Source organism: Nelumbo lutea, chromosome 8 (assembly GCF_056320005.1).
Source record: "Nelumbo lutea isolate HS-2025 chromosome 8, American lotus-T2T, whole genome shotgun sequence".
Classification (NCBI taxonomy): Eukaryota; Viridiplantae; Streptophyta; class Magnoliopsida; order Proteales; family Nelumbonaceae; genus Nelumbo; species Nelumbo lutea.
Window position 1 is genome coordinate 15,983,106 of NC_142691.1, and position 17,019 is coordinate 16,000,124.

General features: G+C 37.7%; 2 protein-coding genes across 3 annotated transcripts; both read left to right on the forward strand.

Annotated features, from left to right (window-relative positions):
- Nucleotides 1-337: 337 nt before the first annotated feature.
- LOC148842988 (Ubiquitin-like superfamily protein) lies at nucleotides 338-5,408 on the forward strand. Of its 2 annotated transcripts, XM_088958904.1 has the most exons (6): nucleotides 411-646; nucleotides 741-886; nucleotides 1,021-1,120; nucleotides 1,343-1,442; nucleotides 4,314-4,405; nucleotides 4,719-5,408. In XM_088958904.1, exons 3-6 carry the CDS (start codon nucleotides 1,038-1,040, stop codon nucleotides 5,011-5,013), a joined length of 570 nt encoding a protein of 189 aa, XP_088815030.1. In that variant the 5' UTR covers nucleotides 411-646; nucleotides 741-886; nucleotides 1,021-1,037; the 3' UTR covers nucleotides 5,014-5,408. The 2 variants fall into 2 exon arrangements, with proteins under 2 accessions (XP_088815028.1, XP_088815030.1); XM_088958902.1 differs by having other exon boundaries at nucleotides 338-886.
- Nucleotides 5,409-12,123: 6,715 nt separating this feature from the next.
- LOC148842989 (protein KINASE OF THE OUTER CHLOROPLAST MEMBRANE 1-like) lies at nucleotides 12,124-16,769 on the forward strand. The gene is given in 6 exon segments (XM_088958089.1): nucleotides 12,124-12,246; nucleotides 12,422-12,543; nucleotides 13,135-13,542; nucleotides 13,646-13,737; nucleotides 13,863-14,336; nucleotides 15,435-16,769. Coding segments are annotated over 4 exon segments (1,914 nt in total). The 5' UTR covers nucleotides 12,124-12,246; nucleotides 12,422-12,543; nucleotides 13,135-13,179; the 3' UTR covers nucleotides 16,420-16,769.
- Nucleotides 16,770-17,019: the final 250 nt, after the last annotated feature.

A 17,019-nucleotide genomic window follows, 5' to 3' on the forward strand; every position in this document is an offset into this window, starting at 1 on the left:
TAAAAGCCCAGACTAGCCCATGTACGAGATATAGCCGTTGGTCCCCTGGCAAATCAAAAAGCATGAGAAGACAAAAAACAAAAACCGGAGAGAATCCAGGCGTACAGCCGAAACCTATCACTAACCGTCGCCGTTTTCTAAGCCAATCCAATTTAACGGAAAAAGAGAACAGCTGAAATGGCTGAATTGAATGGACTTACAATTTTGTCTTTTAGTGAATAAAGTCTGAAATTAAATTGCCCAGAAGGCCCAGAACATCTGGAATAAGTAATTCAGTTCAGCCAGTTCAGCCGTTATAAAAAACAACAGTTAAAGAGAAATAGGGAATGTTGGAGTTGGATTCGGATTCTCTCTCTCAGTCCCAGAAGGCCCAGAACAAACATCTCCTATCTGTCATTTCGTTTGCTTCTCTGGAAGAACAATTCTTTCTTCTTCTACCCATCTCTGCTTCGTCGACACAGAACCTCAGAAACACGAAAAAGCAAAACAGAATCCGGAACCCAAAAAGAAAAAGCAAACCCTAACCCAAGCCAAAACCCCGCCAAAAGCGATGCGTGTTGTTCTCCCTCAGGAATCTCCATCAAAGCCTGTGAATGCTGCATAGTCACCTTTCATGAAACCAGAGAATAGAAGAGAATTTTGAGAGGTTTGTGTTGTTGGGTTTGATAGAGGAGAGAGTGGTTGGTTGGGTTCTGTTGATTTGATGCGATGTTAACCATTGAATGCGATGGTAAACCTAGGCTTTCGGATGAGAGGCCTCTAGGTGGTAGGCAGCCGTTCTCGCCTCTGCTCCACGATGGACTACCCCGCCGGAGCTTTACGTACCAAAAGCTCCCTCAGCAGCTCTTTAAGCTCACTATTCTCAAACTGGATGGTTCATGCTTTGGTAATTGCAATTACCTGTATAACTTTGTCTCTGCTTTTTTTTTTTTTCCTTTTTGAATGGATGGGATCGTGCATTCGCATTTGGTTTGGATATTCAGTGTGGACACTGTTTGGGTTTTGACTGCAATGCTGCAGATGTTGAAGTTGCGAGAATGGCTTCTGTAGCGGAACTTAAACAGGCGATAGAGGATGTTTTCAGTGTGTCTCCAAAGGAAGAACATAGCAGGATATCTTGGTAAGCTCATTGCCATTTCAATCACATTGTAAAGTTATGATCTTAATATAATCCTTGGATGGAAAATAACGAGGGATGAAAAGGGAAATTGATTTAGCATTGGGTTAGTTCCCTGATTTTTCTTATTACCTGAAGCAGAAAAGGAAAGCTGAACCATATATTGATTTGATAGTTAAATGGCCCAGTTGTAGGAATTATTTCCTTTTAAACTTGTCGATGCAGGTCTCATGTCTGGGGCCATTTCTGCCTACGCTTTGAAGGTCAGAAGTTAATCAATGACAAAGCATATCTCCGGAATTTTGGCATAAAGGATGGTGACCAGGTGTGCATAGGTCTTATTTATTCCTTTTATGGATCTGCTGTGCATTAGTGTGAACTTTTCATTCTGTTTTCTGGATGATTAATGATTCGTACTAGTGAATGTAGCATACCCACTCTTTTTCAACAGAAATAGCAAAAAACTTATTAACGATCTTACATGTAAACATCCATAGAAATTTAAATATTGGCAGGCATGCATCCTAGGTGCATATATTTGTGCTACCAGATTCTGTTGTCACACTCTTGGTGAATGATGACCTTCTTTCCTTTGTGCTACCAGGTGTGCATTGTTCTGATTTATTCCTTTTATGGATCTGCAGTGCACTAGTGTGAACTTTTCATTCTGTTTGCAGGAAGATTCATGATTCTCACTAGTGATGTAGCATTTCCATCCTTTTTCAACAGAAATAGCTAAAAGAACTTGTTCATGATCTTACAAGTAAACATCCATAGAGATTTATATATGACAGGCATGCGGTGTATATATTTGTGCTACCAGGTTCTGTTGTCACACTCTCACCCTTCTTTGCCAAACATTAATGGTTAAAATATGTATGTACACCGAAAGGCATGCACAAGTAAAAGAGTTCACGTCTGCTGCTGTGACCTTGGTTGCAGCACTTCCTTGCAATCCACCTATAAAACATGGACATGCCAGCAATTATTTTAAATACAAAATAACAAATAATCTGTTTTTTTTTTTTTGTTTAACTGCTGGCAGATCATTAGGTATTTTAAATTTAAAACATTTGCTGGCATGCCACCTTTTATTAGGGATTTAGAATAACTATTGCAACCATGGTCGCAGAAGATGTGTTGTCAAGCAAAAACAATATTACAGCAGTACAATTTACAAAAGAAGTTTCTTGATTTATCAGAGTGTCAATTTTATTCCGAAAACATGGATAGAACACTCAACTATTACAACTTGCCTTCAAATGATGTTGACTCAAACTAATCCACTAGTCATAACAAGTTGCCATTACTTAGTATTGTGTGTTTTCATTGATCAAATGGTGTCCAAGTACTTCTCACTTTTTAATATAATTAAGTCTTAAAAAATACTGAACTAGGACGCATGGCATTGCATAACCTGAACCCAGCAGCTTAGGTTTACCCATCATGAGCTCAATCCTAACCAAAAGTTGGTGCACATAAAGCCATCTCCGTCTCTATCCCTGCTTTTTAATTTACTAAATATGCCTGTTATTATAACAGTGGGGTGTCAGGATGATCTTTGAGTGGAATAGTTTTCCATGGGAAACTTGGAGTTATTGACTTAGTACTGGTCTGATGGTATCTTGATCTCATATGTGGGGGCAAATACAGATGCCCAACTGCTGTTCTATTGGTTGGATGCGATTTTTCAAGAATGGTCATGTGAAAGGTGGTAGACATGTATTTTTTGAACATTGTGTTGGTTTTGCTCTGTAACTTTTTTTTTCTGTTGCCCTTATTTCTGGTTATTCTGGTTATACCATCTCTCCCCCTTGTAGTAGCTGGATCTACAAGTTTTCCAAGTTAAATTTCAATGGAAAAGGCATGCCTGACACAGGTTATGCTTTTCATCTGTAGAGGAATAACTGTTCCTAAATGTGGTATCCATTCATGTAGCGAGGAGTCCTAGTGGTTGAGGATGAAGTTTCCTCTTTGATTTTTTGTCATGTCGAGAGTTTCTATTGGCATCCCATATGTCCCCTTTAGGACGAAGTGGATTCTCTAATTTTGTTTGGTGGTTTAAAGCATAGTTTTCAAGGTGCCAAGACAAAGCTAGGTGATAGGGGAGTGCCTTGTTGCCTAGTTGCTTAGGTGGGCATCTAGGCATCATCTAGGCAATGAGTTTTTTAAAATAAAAAAATATAAATCCTAGGGTAATAAGCAGTATTCTTTAACTAATAATTACCATAATCCTCAAAAGATGGGAAACCAACATGTGAGAAGAAAAATAAGAAAGGAAAGAAAACATACAAAACATAGGCGCTGAGCCCTTGTTTTGGGTCCTAGGAAGAAGATGGTGATGATGATGAAGAAGTCCTATTGATTGTTCTTGTTCTTGTGTGTGAATTGGATGATGATGAAGAAGATGATGATGATGATCAAGTTACTTCAGGTTTTAAAGTTTTAAAGGGTTGAAGACCATAGGGCAAATGCGCCATTTGATAACAAATGGACAGAAAAGCTTATTACTTTGTCTTTTAGTGAATAAGTTTTTAAGGAGGTTGTAGGTTCCTTAATGGCTGAAACTGAAATTGGATTGATCACCGTACCCTTGAGAGTTTTATTATTTATTTATTTTATCAGCTAAAAGACAAAGCAGTAAGTCTTTCAGTTCAGCAACTTCAGTCATTATCAAATAGCCCCTATGTCACTAACTTGTGTGTCGACTGAACCCAAACAAGAAAATAATAAAACAAAAAATAATACTAGTACTATAAGCCTACAATATGAATAATTTAGTCTAATAATATCTATTGTACTACTATTAATTACATAAAAAAATATAAAAACATTATGTGTTGTCTTGCATATAAATATTATGCGTTTGGGCAATGCAACCCTCCAAGAGAGTTTTCTCTTCTTTAAATGTTTTAGATAGCTTATATTGTTAAGGCTCCATTTCTGTTCCATGGAAAACCAACTCTCTTTCTGTTGTCTTGATGAATTGGCAAGTCTTTTGAGTCGATTCCCTTTTTGGGTTTCTTATGCTTGGGAATGTTCCTTGTTCTCTTGCTTTCTATGCTTTAACTCTTCTTGATGCCTTATCTCTTGTTTGGTTTTGGGGATGCATGAGATGACTAAAACATGTTTCCTATAATTGTCACGTTTCCTGTATCTTGAACTTGGCTGATCTTTCTTGTTTTGGTACTTGCAGCTTCATTTTATCCGGCATTTGTCAATTAATTATCGCCCAATGAAGAGACGATCTAAACATCACATTTCTGCTTGTGAAGGGCACACCACCAGGTAAGGACCTGTCCTGTTCATTCAGCTGCTCTGAAAATTAATGTCAAGTCTGGCCATCTGCAGTCAGGCTACTGGTTTCAGAGTAAACTGATACCAAAAGGCCTTTATTACCAATCCAGCCCCATTAACAAGTCCCCCTTTATTACCAATTTGTAAAGCTAAAATCACATGATAATATGTAGCTGGTTGCATCACCTGTTTGGGTTCTTTATATGTTCGATGCTTCTGGCACATATTCTCTGCTTATTTTTACCGAAACTCATTAGATCCTGTGAATGCCAAAACCTTATAACTAAAAAATGAATTTGTATAGGTCGTCACCAGGGTTAAATGCCCCCGAGGATAAAGAACAACATGTGGATGATGATGACCATGATGATAAAGGTTGCAATGACAACGAGGAGAATGACAAAAATAATCAATATGAAGATGACGAGGGGCAATATCTCATCGGACATTCAGAATTGAAGTTAGCTCACTTTTTGAGGGGATGGCTCTCATATTCAAGATTGAGGTATTCTGGGAGAAAAAGGACACAAGGGAAAACTCACCCTAGACGGTTTGTAATACAGTTCTTAAATTTTGGGGCAAAGGCAACATGGCCCTAAAGGTAAAAATCCACTTCAAGGAGACAAGTGAAAAGAAGTTGGTTCCAAAAAGATCATGCTACTGATCCATAAACAGGCACAACAATTCAAATGTTGTTGAACTGATTCTGGACATGTCTAAGCTTCAAAATCAAAAAGATGTTCTCTGCAAGGGCTCTCAGAAGTGCATTCTTGATGCAGAATTTTCTGTTAGCACATGAGGATTAGTTCATTGTTAGTTAGCTTTGCTCTGTCCATTTGTCATGGATGGCTTACTTTCTTGATTGAACCTAAATTTTTACTGCAATCCAAGGAGATTGCACACTATCGGTAGTTCTCCTACATCTAAATGACTCAAAACAGTTAGATGGTAATCAATTTCAAGTAATGAAGCATCAAAGCTACTGATTTTCTAAGTGAGAAAGGGAAAGAACTGAAAATGCTCTCAAGGCAGCCTAAGTGGTGCGCAGAGATTGTTCTGGACCTTCTGGGCCAGCATATTGAATCCAATTAGACCTGACAATCGGGGGTTTGAATCGGTTTAAGTCATGGAAAGAATTTGCATTAATCCAACCATTTTTCTTATATACTACCAAAAAAAAAAACCAATTTTCTTATATATTCCATTACTTGCAATTTGCAAACTGGTTTCATGAATTTTGAATTTTTTGAAGGTCTACTCATTTTCCAAATCCAAAGGTCATGCCTGCACCACTTTTTGAACATTAGTTTTCAGTTTAGAAAAATAGAGGATGGGGATCCACTATTTTTACACTGCTTTTTGCGCTCATGAACATTTTATATTGCTTTAGGCTCAGGTTTCGGGTCAGGCCCATTCAAATTTTGGCAATAGATCAAACTTAGCCCGACTCATGAACAAGTCTAAATCCCAAGTGTCAACTTATTTAGGGTGGAATGAAGTGCTCAACAAAGTGCAGAAGCTCCCAATTCTGATTCTAAAATAAAAATCAATTTGGATGGATTGGATGGACCAATAAGACATTCAATTGGACCAATGCAGACTTAATGGTCCAAAGTATTTATTGGATGGATTGGACCTGGTCCATCTGTAATGTATTTATATTGGATTGAGTTGGATTGAACCAATATCTGGTCCAAAATAACGCAATTACACACACACACACAGACAATTAGGGGTGGGTTGGGTTGGGTTGGGTTGAAGGTCAACCGAGCCCCAACCTTAAAGGCTTAAACCTCGAGCTCAAGCCTGGTCCAATCCGAGGTTAAGCCCAAGTTTATTAACACAGGCTCAACCCAAGCTTAACCCCAACACAATTCGGGTTAGGTTCAAGCTCGGGCTAGGCTGTTTGGGTTAGTTAAGCTTGGATAGGTTTGAAATAATTTATGTATATATTTTTATGTATTCATCTTTTGTTGGACTTTATGACCCAATTTAAAAGCAGAATTAATTGAAAACATGTATAAATTTCATTTACAAATGTATATGTCCATTCTTTATATATATATATATATAGTTGGAATTGGGTTGGGCTGGGCTTTGGTTACCCAAGACCAACCCAAGCCGTGCAAAAAACTCAAGTTGGGTTGGGCCAGGCTCAGGTTGGACCCATCCAAGTTTCACCCTTTATATGTCATTGTTTTAGTCTGGGCATATCCTCTCCCGTAAATTATAAATAGGTACCATGTACTTTGAGAGTTTGGGATAGTAGCAATTGAAGGCCTAAAGTTTCTACTGCAATAGTGTAGTACATAAAGTTTTAGAAATATATACTTGAATCCGATTCCATCAAAATTGACGTTAAGAAAAAATAGAAAATTATAAAAATGCCTGTGTTCATATTCTCTTTTTCATCTTCTACTTTGGGACGTAAAAAGTGGCAGCAAAAAATTTTGGTGGGGTGGTACATTTATATGGGTGCAGAAACCAAATTCAAATGTTTTTATTTGTTTTTGGATGCTTTTAGGCTCAGTTTATAAGGAGTACAAATACAACTATGTACAGTGCAAATACATGCAAAACAATACAAGGTTTTGCACTCTATATAGTTGTATTTATACTCTATCCAAACGGAGCCTAGGTACAAATTTTAGTTGCTTTTATTATTCTATGAATCAACGTTTCTTTTGTGCCACCACTGAATTGTGTCCAAGGAGGTAAAAAGGGATGGTAAAGAAAAGGGGTTAATTATTTATAAATACTCTGTATATTTAGGAAACTAATTAAATATACATTAAACTTTTAAAACCTACTTATGGTAAGTTTAATAGATAAAATATAGAAAACAAAAATATCTTTAACCATTCATTAAATTTTCAAAATATATCATTTTCTTTTTTTCTTTCTCTTCTTTTAACTTTGAAAGACGGGTGCAGCTTCTTCGAAGAAATTGGAGCGGTGGGGCTTTCAATCTTCATCTCTAAGCCGGAGGTCCACACTTCTGGGTCCGCTTTATGCCCCCACGTTTTCCTCTCCACCTTTTTCCACTCCATCACAAGTCCAATTTTAACAAAGTGTTCTTTCTTTTACGTTAATTTGTTTGTAATGCCCAATTTTTTGGTTTGTAGAAAATCCATCTTTTCAATTAGAGACGGTATTTATTTTATTTTCAACCCCTAAATGCTATCATAAGTGATGAAGGAAGATTTGGCCCGACCTCACAGTTATGCGACACGTGGCAAAAGCAACAGCTCGGCACAAAAGCAAGCCTAAGGCGCAAGCACCAAGGGGAGAAACCAGCAGTCCGAACTCCCTATTAGGGGCCCGAACTCACCTTTGCCCCAAACCAGAAAGTAATCCTAACTGGCTTGCCTTGTAACAGCTCGGGATACCCCTCGCCGAACTGGCCTGCCTTGTAATAGCTCGGGATACCCCTCGCCGAACTGGCCTGCCTTGTAACAGTTCGGGATGCACCTCGCCGAACTCAAGACTTCACCTCGCTCACCACTCCACCACATCACCTTCAGAGCACCAAAACCAAACAAACCGTACTATGCCTGACACTGAGGAAGTCTTTACCCAAGGGCGTCGCACCTAACTGACTTGGGATCTGACGCTTGACGGCCGCACTCTAAACGGCCACCTGCCATCGCCTCCTGACATCGCCATCTCCAGTTAGAGAGACGGTTAGGCAGTGACGGTTCCGTCCCAACAAAAAGGACGACGACCGAATTGACAGATGCAAGGGTAATCATACTCGACCAGACAAGGGCCTCGGAGCAAGTGCGCGAAGTGATTATAAAAGCCCCCTGCCCCCAACAAACAAGGTATGTGAACTTTGCGCTATCTGGTCTACACTTCGCCTTTGAGAGATTACTGACTTGAGCTTCGGAGCTATCCCACCGGTTTCCCCTGGAGTTCTCCCATCTTTCCCGTTTCAGACTCCCTGACGCTCTAACCCAGAGGCGAGTTCGTTGATAGCTAAGACCGGCCAAATTGCGCTCCATCAATAAGAAAATACGTCTTCTCAATCATCCATTGAAATTGTTTGATTTGTAGAGGACATGACCAAACTCTGCTCTTTGCCCAGAATTCGGTCTCCACCTCTCTACCTAATTCATGCCCATGCGTATTTCCTCTACACTTTCTTATATGTTACCTTGTCCTTTCCCCTTAACGGCTCCTAACCCTAGTGACAATGAAAACCTTACAAAGTTGAATCCATCCATAACGATAATAATACGATTTTGATATGTTAAAACCTGGGTTCTCGGTCCTCATTTTTTCAACCATCCATCTCTTTAATATATAATTTTTTTGGGTTTTGGCTTTTAGTTATAGAACTAGTGGGGCAATATTGTTATTATAAAAACATTTAGAGTAAGATGTTAACGGCTATTAACAATGCAGTAAGGCCCTGTTCGCTTTTCAGTAAGTTATTCGGGTAAATGCAATTATCTGGGTAAGTTTTTCTTAAGAAACATTTACCAAGGTAACTGTATTTACCCTAAGGGGGCATTCTTTTTTTAGATTTTGAGAGGGGGGAAAGTTGGTCAATGGGATTTTGGTTTCCATCCCATTGACCAAGAATACCATGTTCATTTTTTTTATTAATGTGGGGATCAAGTAAAGTTTATTTTCTTGGGAGTGATACTCATCTCCTAGGTGGGTAAATAACTTTCCCACCTAGGAGGAAAGTTGCTAACACTTGAATGGGACAAAAATGCCCCTTTTAATAATAGATTTTTATGACTAAAATGGTCATTACCTTATTTACCTGGGAAATAAAAGAACATGGGTAAATGCACTTACCTGGGTAAGTGTTTCCCAAGAAAATTTATCCAAGTAATTGCATTTACCCGAAGAAGTAACTTACCGAAAAATGAACAGGGCCTAAGAAACATTTACCCATGTTCTTTTATTTTCCAAGTAAAAAAAGGAAATGACCATTTTAATCATAAAAATTCATTATTAAAAGGGGCATTTTTGTCCCATTCAAGTGTTGGAAACTTTCCTCCCAAGTGGGAAAGTTATTTACCCACCTAGGAGATACCTAGGAAAATAAACTTTCCCAAGTCCCCACATTAATCTGAAAAAGGAACACAACATGGTTTCTTGTTTAATGGGAACTAAAATCCTATTGACCAACTTTCCCCCCTCTTAAAATCCAAAAAAAAAAAAAAAGAATGTCCCCCTAAGTGTTATGAGTCTGGACCTACTCCTCATAAAGCCTTGTTCAAACCCACCTCGCAACACCTCCATTAGCACATTAGAAACAACTCCCATATTTTGTGCTGTTATTCGAAGGAAGATGTTTCCAATGCATGATGGGATAGGGCTGTGAGGTGTGTTATGTGAGGAATAAATCCCGATTCATGTGTTATGTGAGGCCATCCATCAATAAGGTATGTTTAAATTGGCTTTAAAAGTTCAATATATACATATATATATATAAGTTCTCAAATATACGAGGCATATATGGTAATTAATCCAAAAAAAGGTATAAATACCTTCAAAATAATAGTATAAATTGAATAGGGAATTTTAGTATAAATACCTTCAAAATAACGTCGGTTTAACAGAGTTAAAGCTAAATGTATGGTTTTTAAAAACGAATCAGTGACCGAACTGGCCAAGGGTCTGATTACTAGTTCAAACGGCTGGCCCGTTCTAACAAAAAATTAAAAAAATAAAAAATAAATAAATAAATTAGAAAATGGTCAAAACCGTTCAAATGGTTAACCGACCGGTTCAGCGGTTTGCTGACCAAAATCAACGGTTTTGGGGAAAAAGTTGTTTTGGAGGAAAACGGAATCCATCAAATGACCGGTTCCTAGTTTTTCTGGTCCGATCATATGGTCCGGTCTGGTCTGATTTTGAAAACAGTGGCTAAATGTACATTTCTGAAATTTCAAGATGATAAAATGTCGTACTTAAAAATTCAGACCATGACACTATCCCAAAATTACTGTTCTTCAATGTTGTGCTGGACGGTTTTCGATAGAGAAATGTCTTCTTCAATGTTTTGTGCTAATTGGACGGTCATGATTGACGATTATGTAACGTGAATGATGTAATATCATTCGACAGTAGTACGGCATGATGCATTGAACAGTAATTTTGAGGGTACCACCACATGAACAAAATGAAATTTCTTGAAACGGGAGAGATCATGCATTGAAACCAAAGTTTTCTTTTACAAACATCCATACATACAAATACAATTAATATAAGACATTTGCGCTGACGGGGTGCCTTTACTCAATAAAAGTAAGTTTTAACTACATTTGCCCTGCAATATTTCTGTCATTTCATTATACAAGTCTCTCTTTTTTTTTTTTCTCCTTTCTTTCTTTTTCCTGTTTCTGGTGTCATCTTCCCAATGATTTTAAATCAAGCAAAATTAAATGAAGAAAAACATGAAGAACGATATCTTGATAATTGAATGAAATAAATGATTGTTGAAGGCGAATGATAGCCCCTGTCAAACAAAGATAAACCAGAAATGCAAAAAAGGCAAAACACACCAACAGTAAGGAAGTCGGCTTGTTTTTAGCATCACATGGACCTATTCTGCTTGTTGGATCAATTACTTGCGTGCCAGAAAATTTTCAACTATCTAACCAATCTATTGACATTGTCAAGCAAACTATGCTGACATGGCATAGTTTGTAGGCAATTCATAAATAAGAAAAAACAGCATTAAGCATAAAGACACTTTTACCCATTGGTGTACGCTATGCCATCGCCGGTAGGATTTATCCTTACACCAAGGTTATTCCAATCCAGGACATCTGGCCACTCGTATCAAACAGCCAATTGGAGTTTTCTTTTTGCACTTTTTCTTGGGATGACAATTAAGGGAAAAAAGATGGATTGTGAGAGCGAATTTGGATTGATGTAAGACAAAGATAATGGAAGAGAATCAGGAAAAATTCTTTATTTTACTAAAAAATGCTAATTTATATAAAGAAATACAATCAAGGAAATCTTTATTTTATTACAAAAGTATTAAAATGAGTGAAAATAAAAATAGAATAGAGATCTAACAGTGAAATCAGCGAGTGAGAGCAAAAGTTATTTGAGAGATAAATCTGCATGAGGAAAAAGAAGGGGTATAGAGAATGAATAAACGATAAGAATTTGTCATTTATGTATGTACTCTGTTTAGCATGAAGGTCAATGCAGTGACAGAGAAGGTACCATGAAATAATCAAAGAATTAAGATAAATAATTCCGTATTAATTGAATCTGATAGGAAGGAAAGCCCGAATCTCAATCCGCATGCAACATTTGTAATTCACCAAGTTCCCAAGGTACCAGAATGGCATGGTCAAGAAAGCTCGAAATAGCAACACTATTGTGAAGATTTGAATCACAAATAAGCAGAAATGGTTATTGATACAAATTTGTATTCAAATCTGGTTGTTAATTGAGGGTCCGGATATAGTAGTAAGTACAATGAGTGACACATATCCCAGTTAATATGTTTTTTATCCAAATGTTTTTGTTCCGTTAAACGATGGAGATTATCTTTTGTTTTACTATTTTTATCAAAATAATTAAAAATAAAAAACAATGAAAAAGAAAAAATATAAGAGGAGAAGAAAGCTTCTTCTGAAATTCACGTGCGGCTCATGGTGATTGATGTGGCAAAATTTTGCATCTAAACACCTTGAACAAGAGTTATTTTACAAAATGATATAATAGATATTTGAAAAAGATTTATGCATCAATTTAACGTTAAGAAAGGTTTTTGTCGAATTCTTAAAAAGTTTAGGAGAGATTTTTGTTAAAGTAAAACTATAGGCGAGGTTTTTATGAATGTCAGAAAGGTTTTTGTAATTTATCCTATTTTTTATTCTTAATTTAGTAACTTTTCCTTATTTATTTCTGCTCTATATGAAACAGTTTCCTGTCCTGGAATCTTTCTTCTCTCCCTCGGATTCCAAACAGTGGATCTAAACTTCGTTCTTTATCTTTATTCTCTTGAGTTGTTTGTTGTTGCAGCCTTGCAGTTTTCTCTGCTACGAACCCATACAAGAGTGATTTCTGGATTCAATTTCAATTCGTCGACTTCTCTGAGAGTGTTATTGGAAGCAAAATATTTTCTTGTATCCGTCTTTGATTCGGTGAGTGCGGCTACTTACGGCCTTTTTTTTTTGTCTTAATTCCACTTTGGGTATTTTTTTTCTTCAGCTTATGATGGGTTTTGCCTGAGTAAATTGGTTTTGGGGATTATGATGACTAACCCTTAGAGTTAGACACCCGGCGAGACCGACAGAGGAACAATTGAGGATGCGGTGTGGCGAGGGACTTAATCTTAACGTGTTTATTCCTTCCTTAAAATGCTCGTCCAATCATCCTGACTAATTTTTTAAGGATTACGGTTATAGCTATTTGTGTTTATTGATGTAAACTAGTGATGTTTATGATCGCATTAGTGGAGATAATTCTAGTATATCAAGATGAGTGTCAGGTGTACCTGCGCCATCAAATTGATCAATAATGTAAAAAAAAAAAAAAAGAACTGAACAATTGCTTTTATTGATCAACTCTTCAGCTAAGAAATGCCACACGATTATTGTTTCAAAAATTGTTGCAAAAATTTAAGATCTTCTGCCAAATAAATGTTGAAAAGGTTTCACATTCAATTTTTTTTTTTTAATCTCCTGGTTTTTGGTTGTTGACTTTCTATTCTAATTCATTGTCAACAATATCAGGTTCAACCCCGTAATTGATTTTCTGGCTCTCTGGTACCGAAAGAAATGGCTGGACAAGTTGGTATTACCAAAACGGCAGGTTCTTTTGAATACGAGCTTCTTGAGGGAGATGCTGAACATGTTAGAACTGTTGTTGCTACACCAAATCAGATTAGCCCATGGATTGATCCTGCTGCTTTAGAACTGAAACATAGGATTGGGAGGGGACCCTTTGGTGATGTTTGGTTAGCGACTCATCATCAATCCACAGAATATGATGAGTGTCAAGAAGTGGCTGTCAAGATGTTGCGTCCAATCAAAGAGGATCAGATGCTCGCCTTTCTGGATAAGTTCGAAAATTTGTTTTCTAGGTGCCAAACATTAAAAGATGTTTGCCTGCTTAATGGTATCACTATCAAAAGTGGAAGAGTAAGTTAAGTCTTCCATTTAAAATGGATGGTTTCCACGGCTATTCTTTACTTATTGCTTTGCATATAATTAGATTGTTTTTTTGTTGCTGTTGCCTTGACAGATCTGCATTGTTATGAAGTTCTATGAGGGTTCATTGGGAGACAAAATGGCTCGTCTCAAAGGAAATAAGCTTTCCTTGCCCGATATCTTGAGGTGATGTTGGGATGGGACTCTGGGATGGTATTATGGTATTTTATTCATATGTGGCATTTTTTTTTCATTTCTTCCTATGAATGGGAATATATAATATACTTCTCAAGTTCTGCTAATGTCCACAGGTATGGAATTGAATTGGCTCAGGGAATTTTAGAACTGCACTCAAAAGGGATCCTGGTTCTAAACTTCAAACCTTTCAACTTCCTTCTAAATGAACATGACCAAGCAGTCCTTGGAGATTTTGGTATTCCTTTTCTACTTCTTGGGATTCCGTTATCCAGTTCAGATATAGCTCTTAGACTTGGAACTCCAAACTACATGGCTCCAGAGCAATGGGAACCAGAAATAAGAGGCCCAATATCCTTTGAGACTGATTCTTGGGGGTTTGCATGCAGCATTGTGGAGATGTTAAGTGGGGTTCAACCCTGGTGTGGGAAATCAATAGAGGAGATCTATTGCTCAGTGGTAACAAAACAGGAAAAACCACATATTCCAAATGGTTTGCCCCCTGCACTTGAGCATGTTGTCAGTGGTTGCTTTGAGTATGACTTCCGAAATCGGCCTCTGATATCAGACATCTTACATGCATTCAAAAGGTAAATTTTGAAGATTTCATTCTGTAATATGAACCAACTATGATGAACTTGATGGAAATTAAGGTCCTTTGTAACATCTTGCCAACTTAGATGATATTGCCATGCATGATATTCTGTTACCTCTGACCTTATGAACGATTTTCAAATTTCGATTGCTAATCAATGTACATTCTTTTAGCTAACACAATAAATTGATATTAACATCAAACCCAAATTGCATGAAATTGTTTATTTTTGGTTACAAGTTAAACACTTGCTACATTAGAGGTATTAGTTATGTTAAACACCCACTACTAGGTGCATTTCTAAAATCAGAAAAATAAATTGGCAGGAGTTGAACATTTAGGAAATTTTCCAACTTTGATATTGAGTTATTATTTCAGGGAGTTGGCTTCTTAGGGTAGGAATAATGGGATCAACCCCATCCTCAGTTGGAGATTACAAAGGGTTATCGAATTATGAAAACTAGTTTTCTGCCTTTTGGGTTGTTGTCATGTTCTTAATTTCTTATCAAAAGTTTCAAGTTAGTCAGTTGCTTGGTTAATTTTTTTCAACCTTGAGGGTGATAGTGATGCCAGATAGTTATTTCTTACCTTTCTACTATGAGCACAATATTTTCTAAGTTTTAATTTAGTAAATCTTGATATGGTTCTATTCTATCCAAGAAATCTCCAATCTCAAAGTTGTGAAATAATGTAGGTGGTGGGCTATTGGGCTGCCTATGATTGGGGAGGGGGTTGTGGGTGTGAGACACAAATATGGATGGTTGAGGAGATCTGCATGCAATAATATTTCAAAGTTATAATGTCAATTATATAAAATGCATATCTGTGAAAAATAAAGCCTTAACAGGAGAAAGGAGTACAACAAAGAAAAAATAATGGAAATTACCTTTTTAATATAATACACTTACTTTTACCTTTGAGGAAAAAAACAGGGAAGGAAAGTAACCAAAATTTAAAAATTGTAGAATACAGTTCTTAAATCATTTGGACTGCTTCTGTTAGTGCTTATTCTTCACACTCAAACAATATCAGAAAGTAGTGTTTTTCCATCCTTTTTGTATTAGTCTTCATAACTTGAAAAACAATTTTGCAGCTCTCAGAATGCAGTTCACAGTGGTGGAAGGTGGAGGCGTCTGGGAAACATGACACTGACAGATAAATCAATTATCAGTGGTTGCACTGAGTGGTTCCTTTCAAAAGATCATCTTCAAGTAGGTGATACAGTGCGGTCCAGAAAATCCCCAAATTCATGCAAACCAGAAAGCATGCACATTCCAGAGGGAACTGTTGTTGGTATGGATAGTGATGGGTTCGTCTTGGTGAGGGTCCATGGAATACATGACCCTTTAAGAGTCCACACATGGACATTAGAGCGGGTCACATCTGGCTTGGCAGCAGGGGACTGTGTTCGAGTGAAGGAGGAAGACAAAAAACACTCACCTGTGGGCATTCTGCACTCCATCCAGCGAGGTGGCAGTGTAGCCGTTGGCTTTATAGGAGTAGAGACTCTCTGGAAGGGATGTTCTTCGGAGCTCCAAATGTCAGAACTATACTGTGTGGGTCAATTTGTGAGGCTGAAGGCAAACGTCTTCAGCCCTTGATTTGACTGGCATCATAAAGAGGGAGGAGAATGGGCCACGGGGAGGATTTCACAGGTTCTACCTAATGGATGTCTTGTAGTCAAGTTTCCGGGGAGGCTAGTTTTCAGAGGTTCATGCAATAGTTTCTTGGCAGACCCAGCAGAAGTGGAAGTGGTATCTTTCAGAACATGTCCTGGGGTAGTAAAGAAGTACCAACACCTTGAGGATTTTCACTGGGCTGTTCGGCCGCTTGTAATTGCATTGGGTCTATTTACAGCAATGAAACTTGGTTTCTTTGTTGGGAAGACTTTGGGGAGGGCGAGGAAGAAGGGCCAAAACATTTTGATCCAAGGGGATGATCACCAGACGGATGGCCAGATTGGTGTGAAACCTGGGTGGCTTCCTTCACCAGTAGCAAATGTACTTTTCAGGGAAGGGGTTGCTACTCTAGGTAGTTGTTCAAAGTTTCCTTTGGTCATGGTTGGCACTGTTTGCTGAAACACATGGAGGAGAACTGATTCACTGAGCAAGTTTTCTATTATATGCTGAATATGATTGAAAGCAGAACCGAAGTAAGAAATGGTTGTATATATGCTTATTTACTGACTGGTGTTATAACTTGTACGTGATTTCTGTAAATACGTTTACTTGGATTTTCTCTGTAAGAATCTGTACAGCCTTATGTTACAGAGGAACTTCTGTGTAGTAATATGCTATGGTGCAGAGGAGCTTCTGTAAGAATCCTCCAACTTACCCATTGTCTCTAAACAGATGAGCAGATGCATCTGCCAGTGGGCAATTTGTTTGTACTGATAAAACTCAGATTACAATGTACCCATTGTCTCCAATCACAAGGGGCACCCGTTACATACTGAATACATAAGAAACCGGATTATCCCCCACCCCCCCACCCCCCCTACAGTTAATCCTGCAAATTGTGGCAGTTGCTTTTTATTTTGGAAAGCAAAATCTCAAACCCGAAATGATGAGTAAATGGCACATCCAACAGCCTCAAATTCAGGTCTATTTTGCCCAAGAAAAAAGAGAATTCATTTCTTCAATGTGTGAGCCCAATCACTATAGTGGGCAAACCCACCT

Bases quoted from the DNA above. Each gene is read 5' to 3' on its own strand.
- LOC148842988 (XM_088958902.1), top strand. From the start codon at position 709: ATGTTAACCATTGAATGCGATGGTAAACCTAGGCTTTCGGATGAGAGG. The intron at 887-1,020 runs GTAATTGCAATT...GCAATGCTGCAG, and splicing joins ACTGGATGGTTCATGCTTTG to ATGTTGAAGTTGCGAGAATG. The intron at 1,121-1,342 runs GTAAGCTCATTG...TTGTCGATGCAG, and splicing joins GAACATAGCAGGATATCTTG to GTCTCATGTCTGGGGCCATT.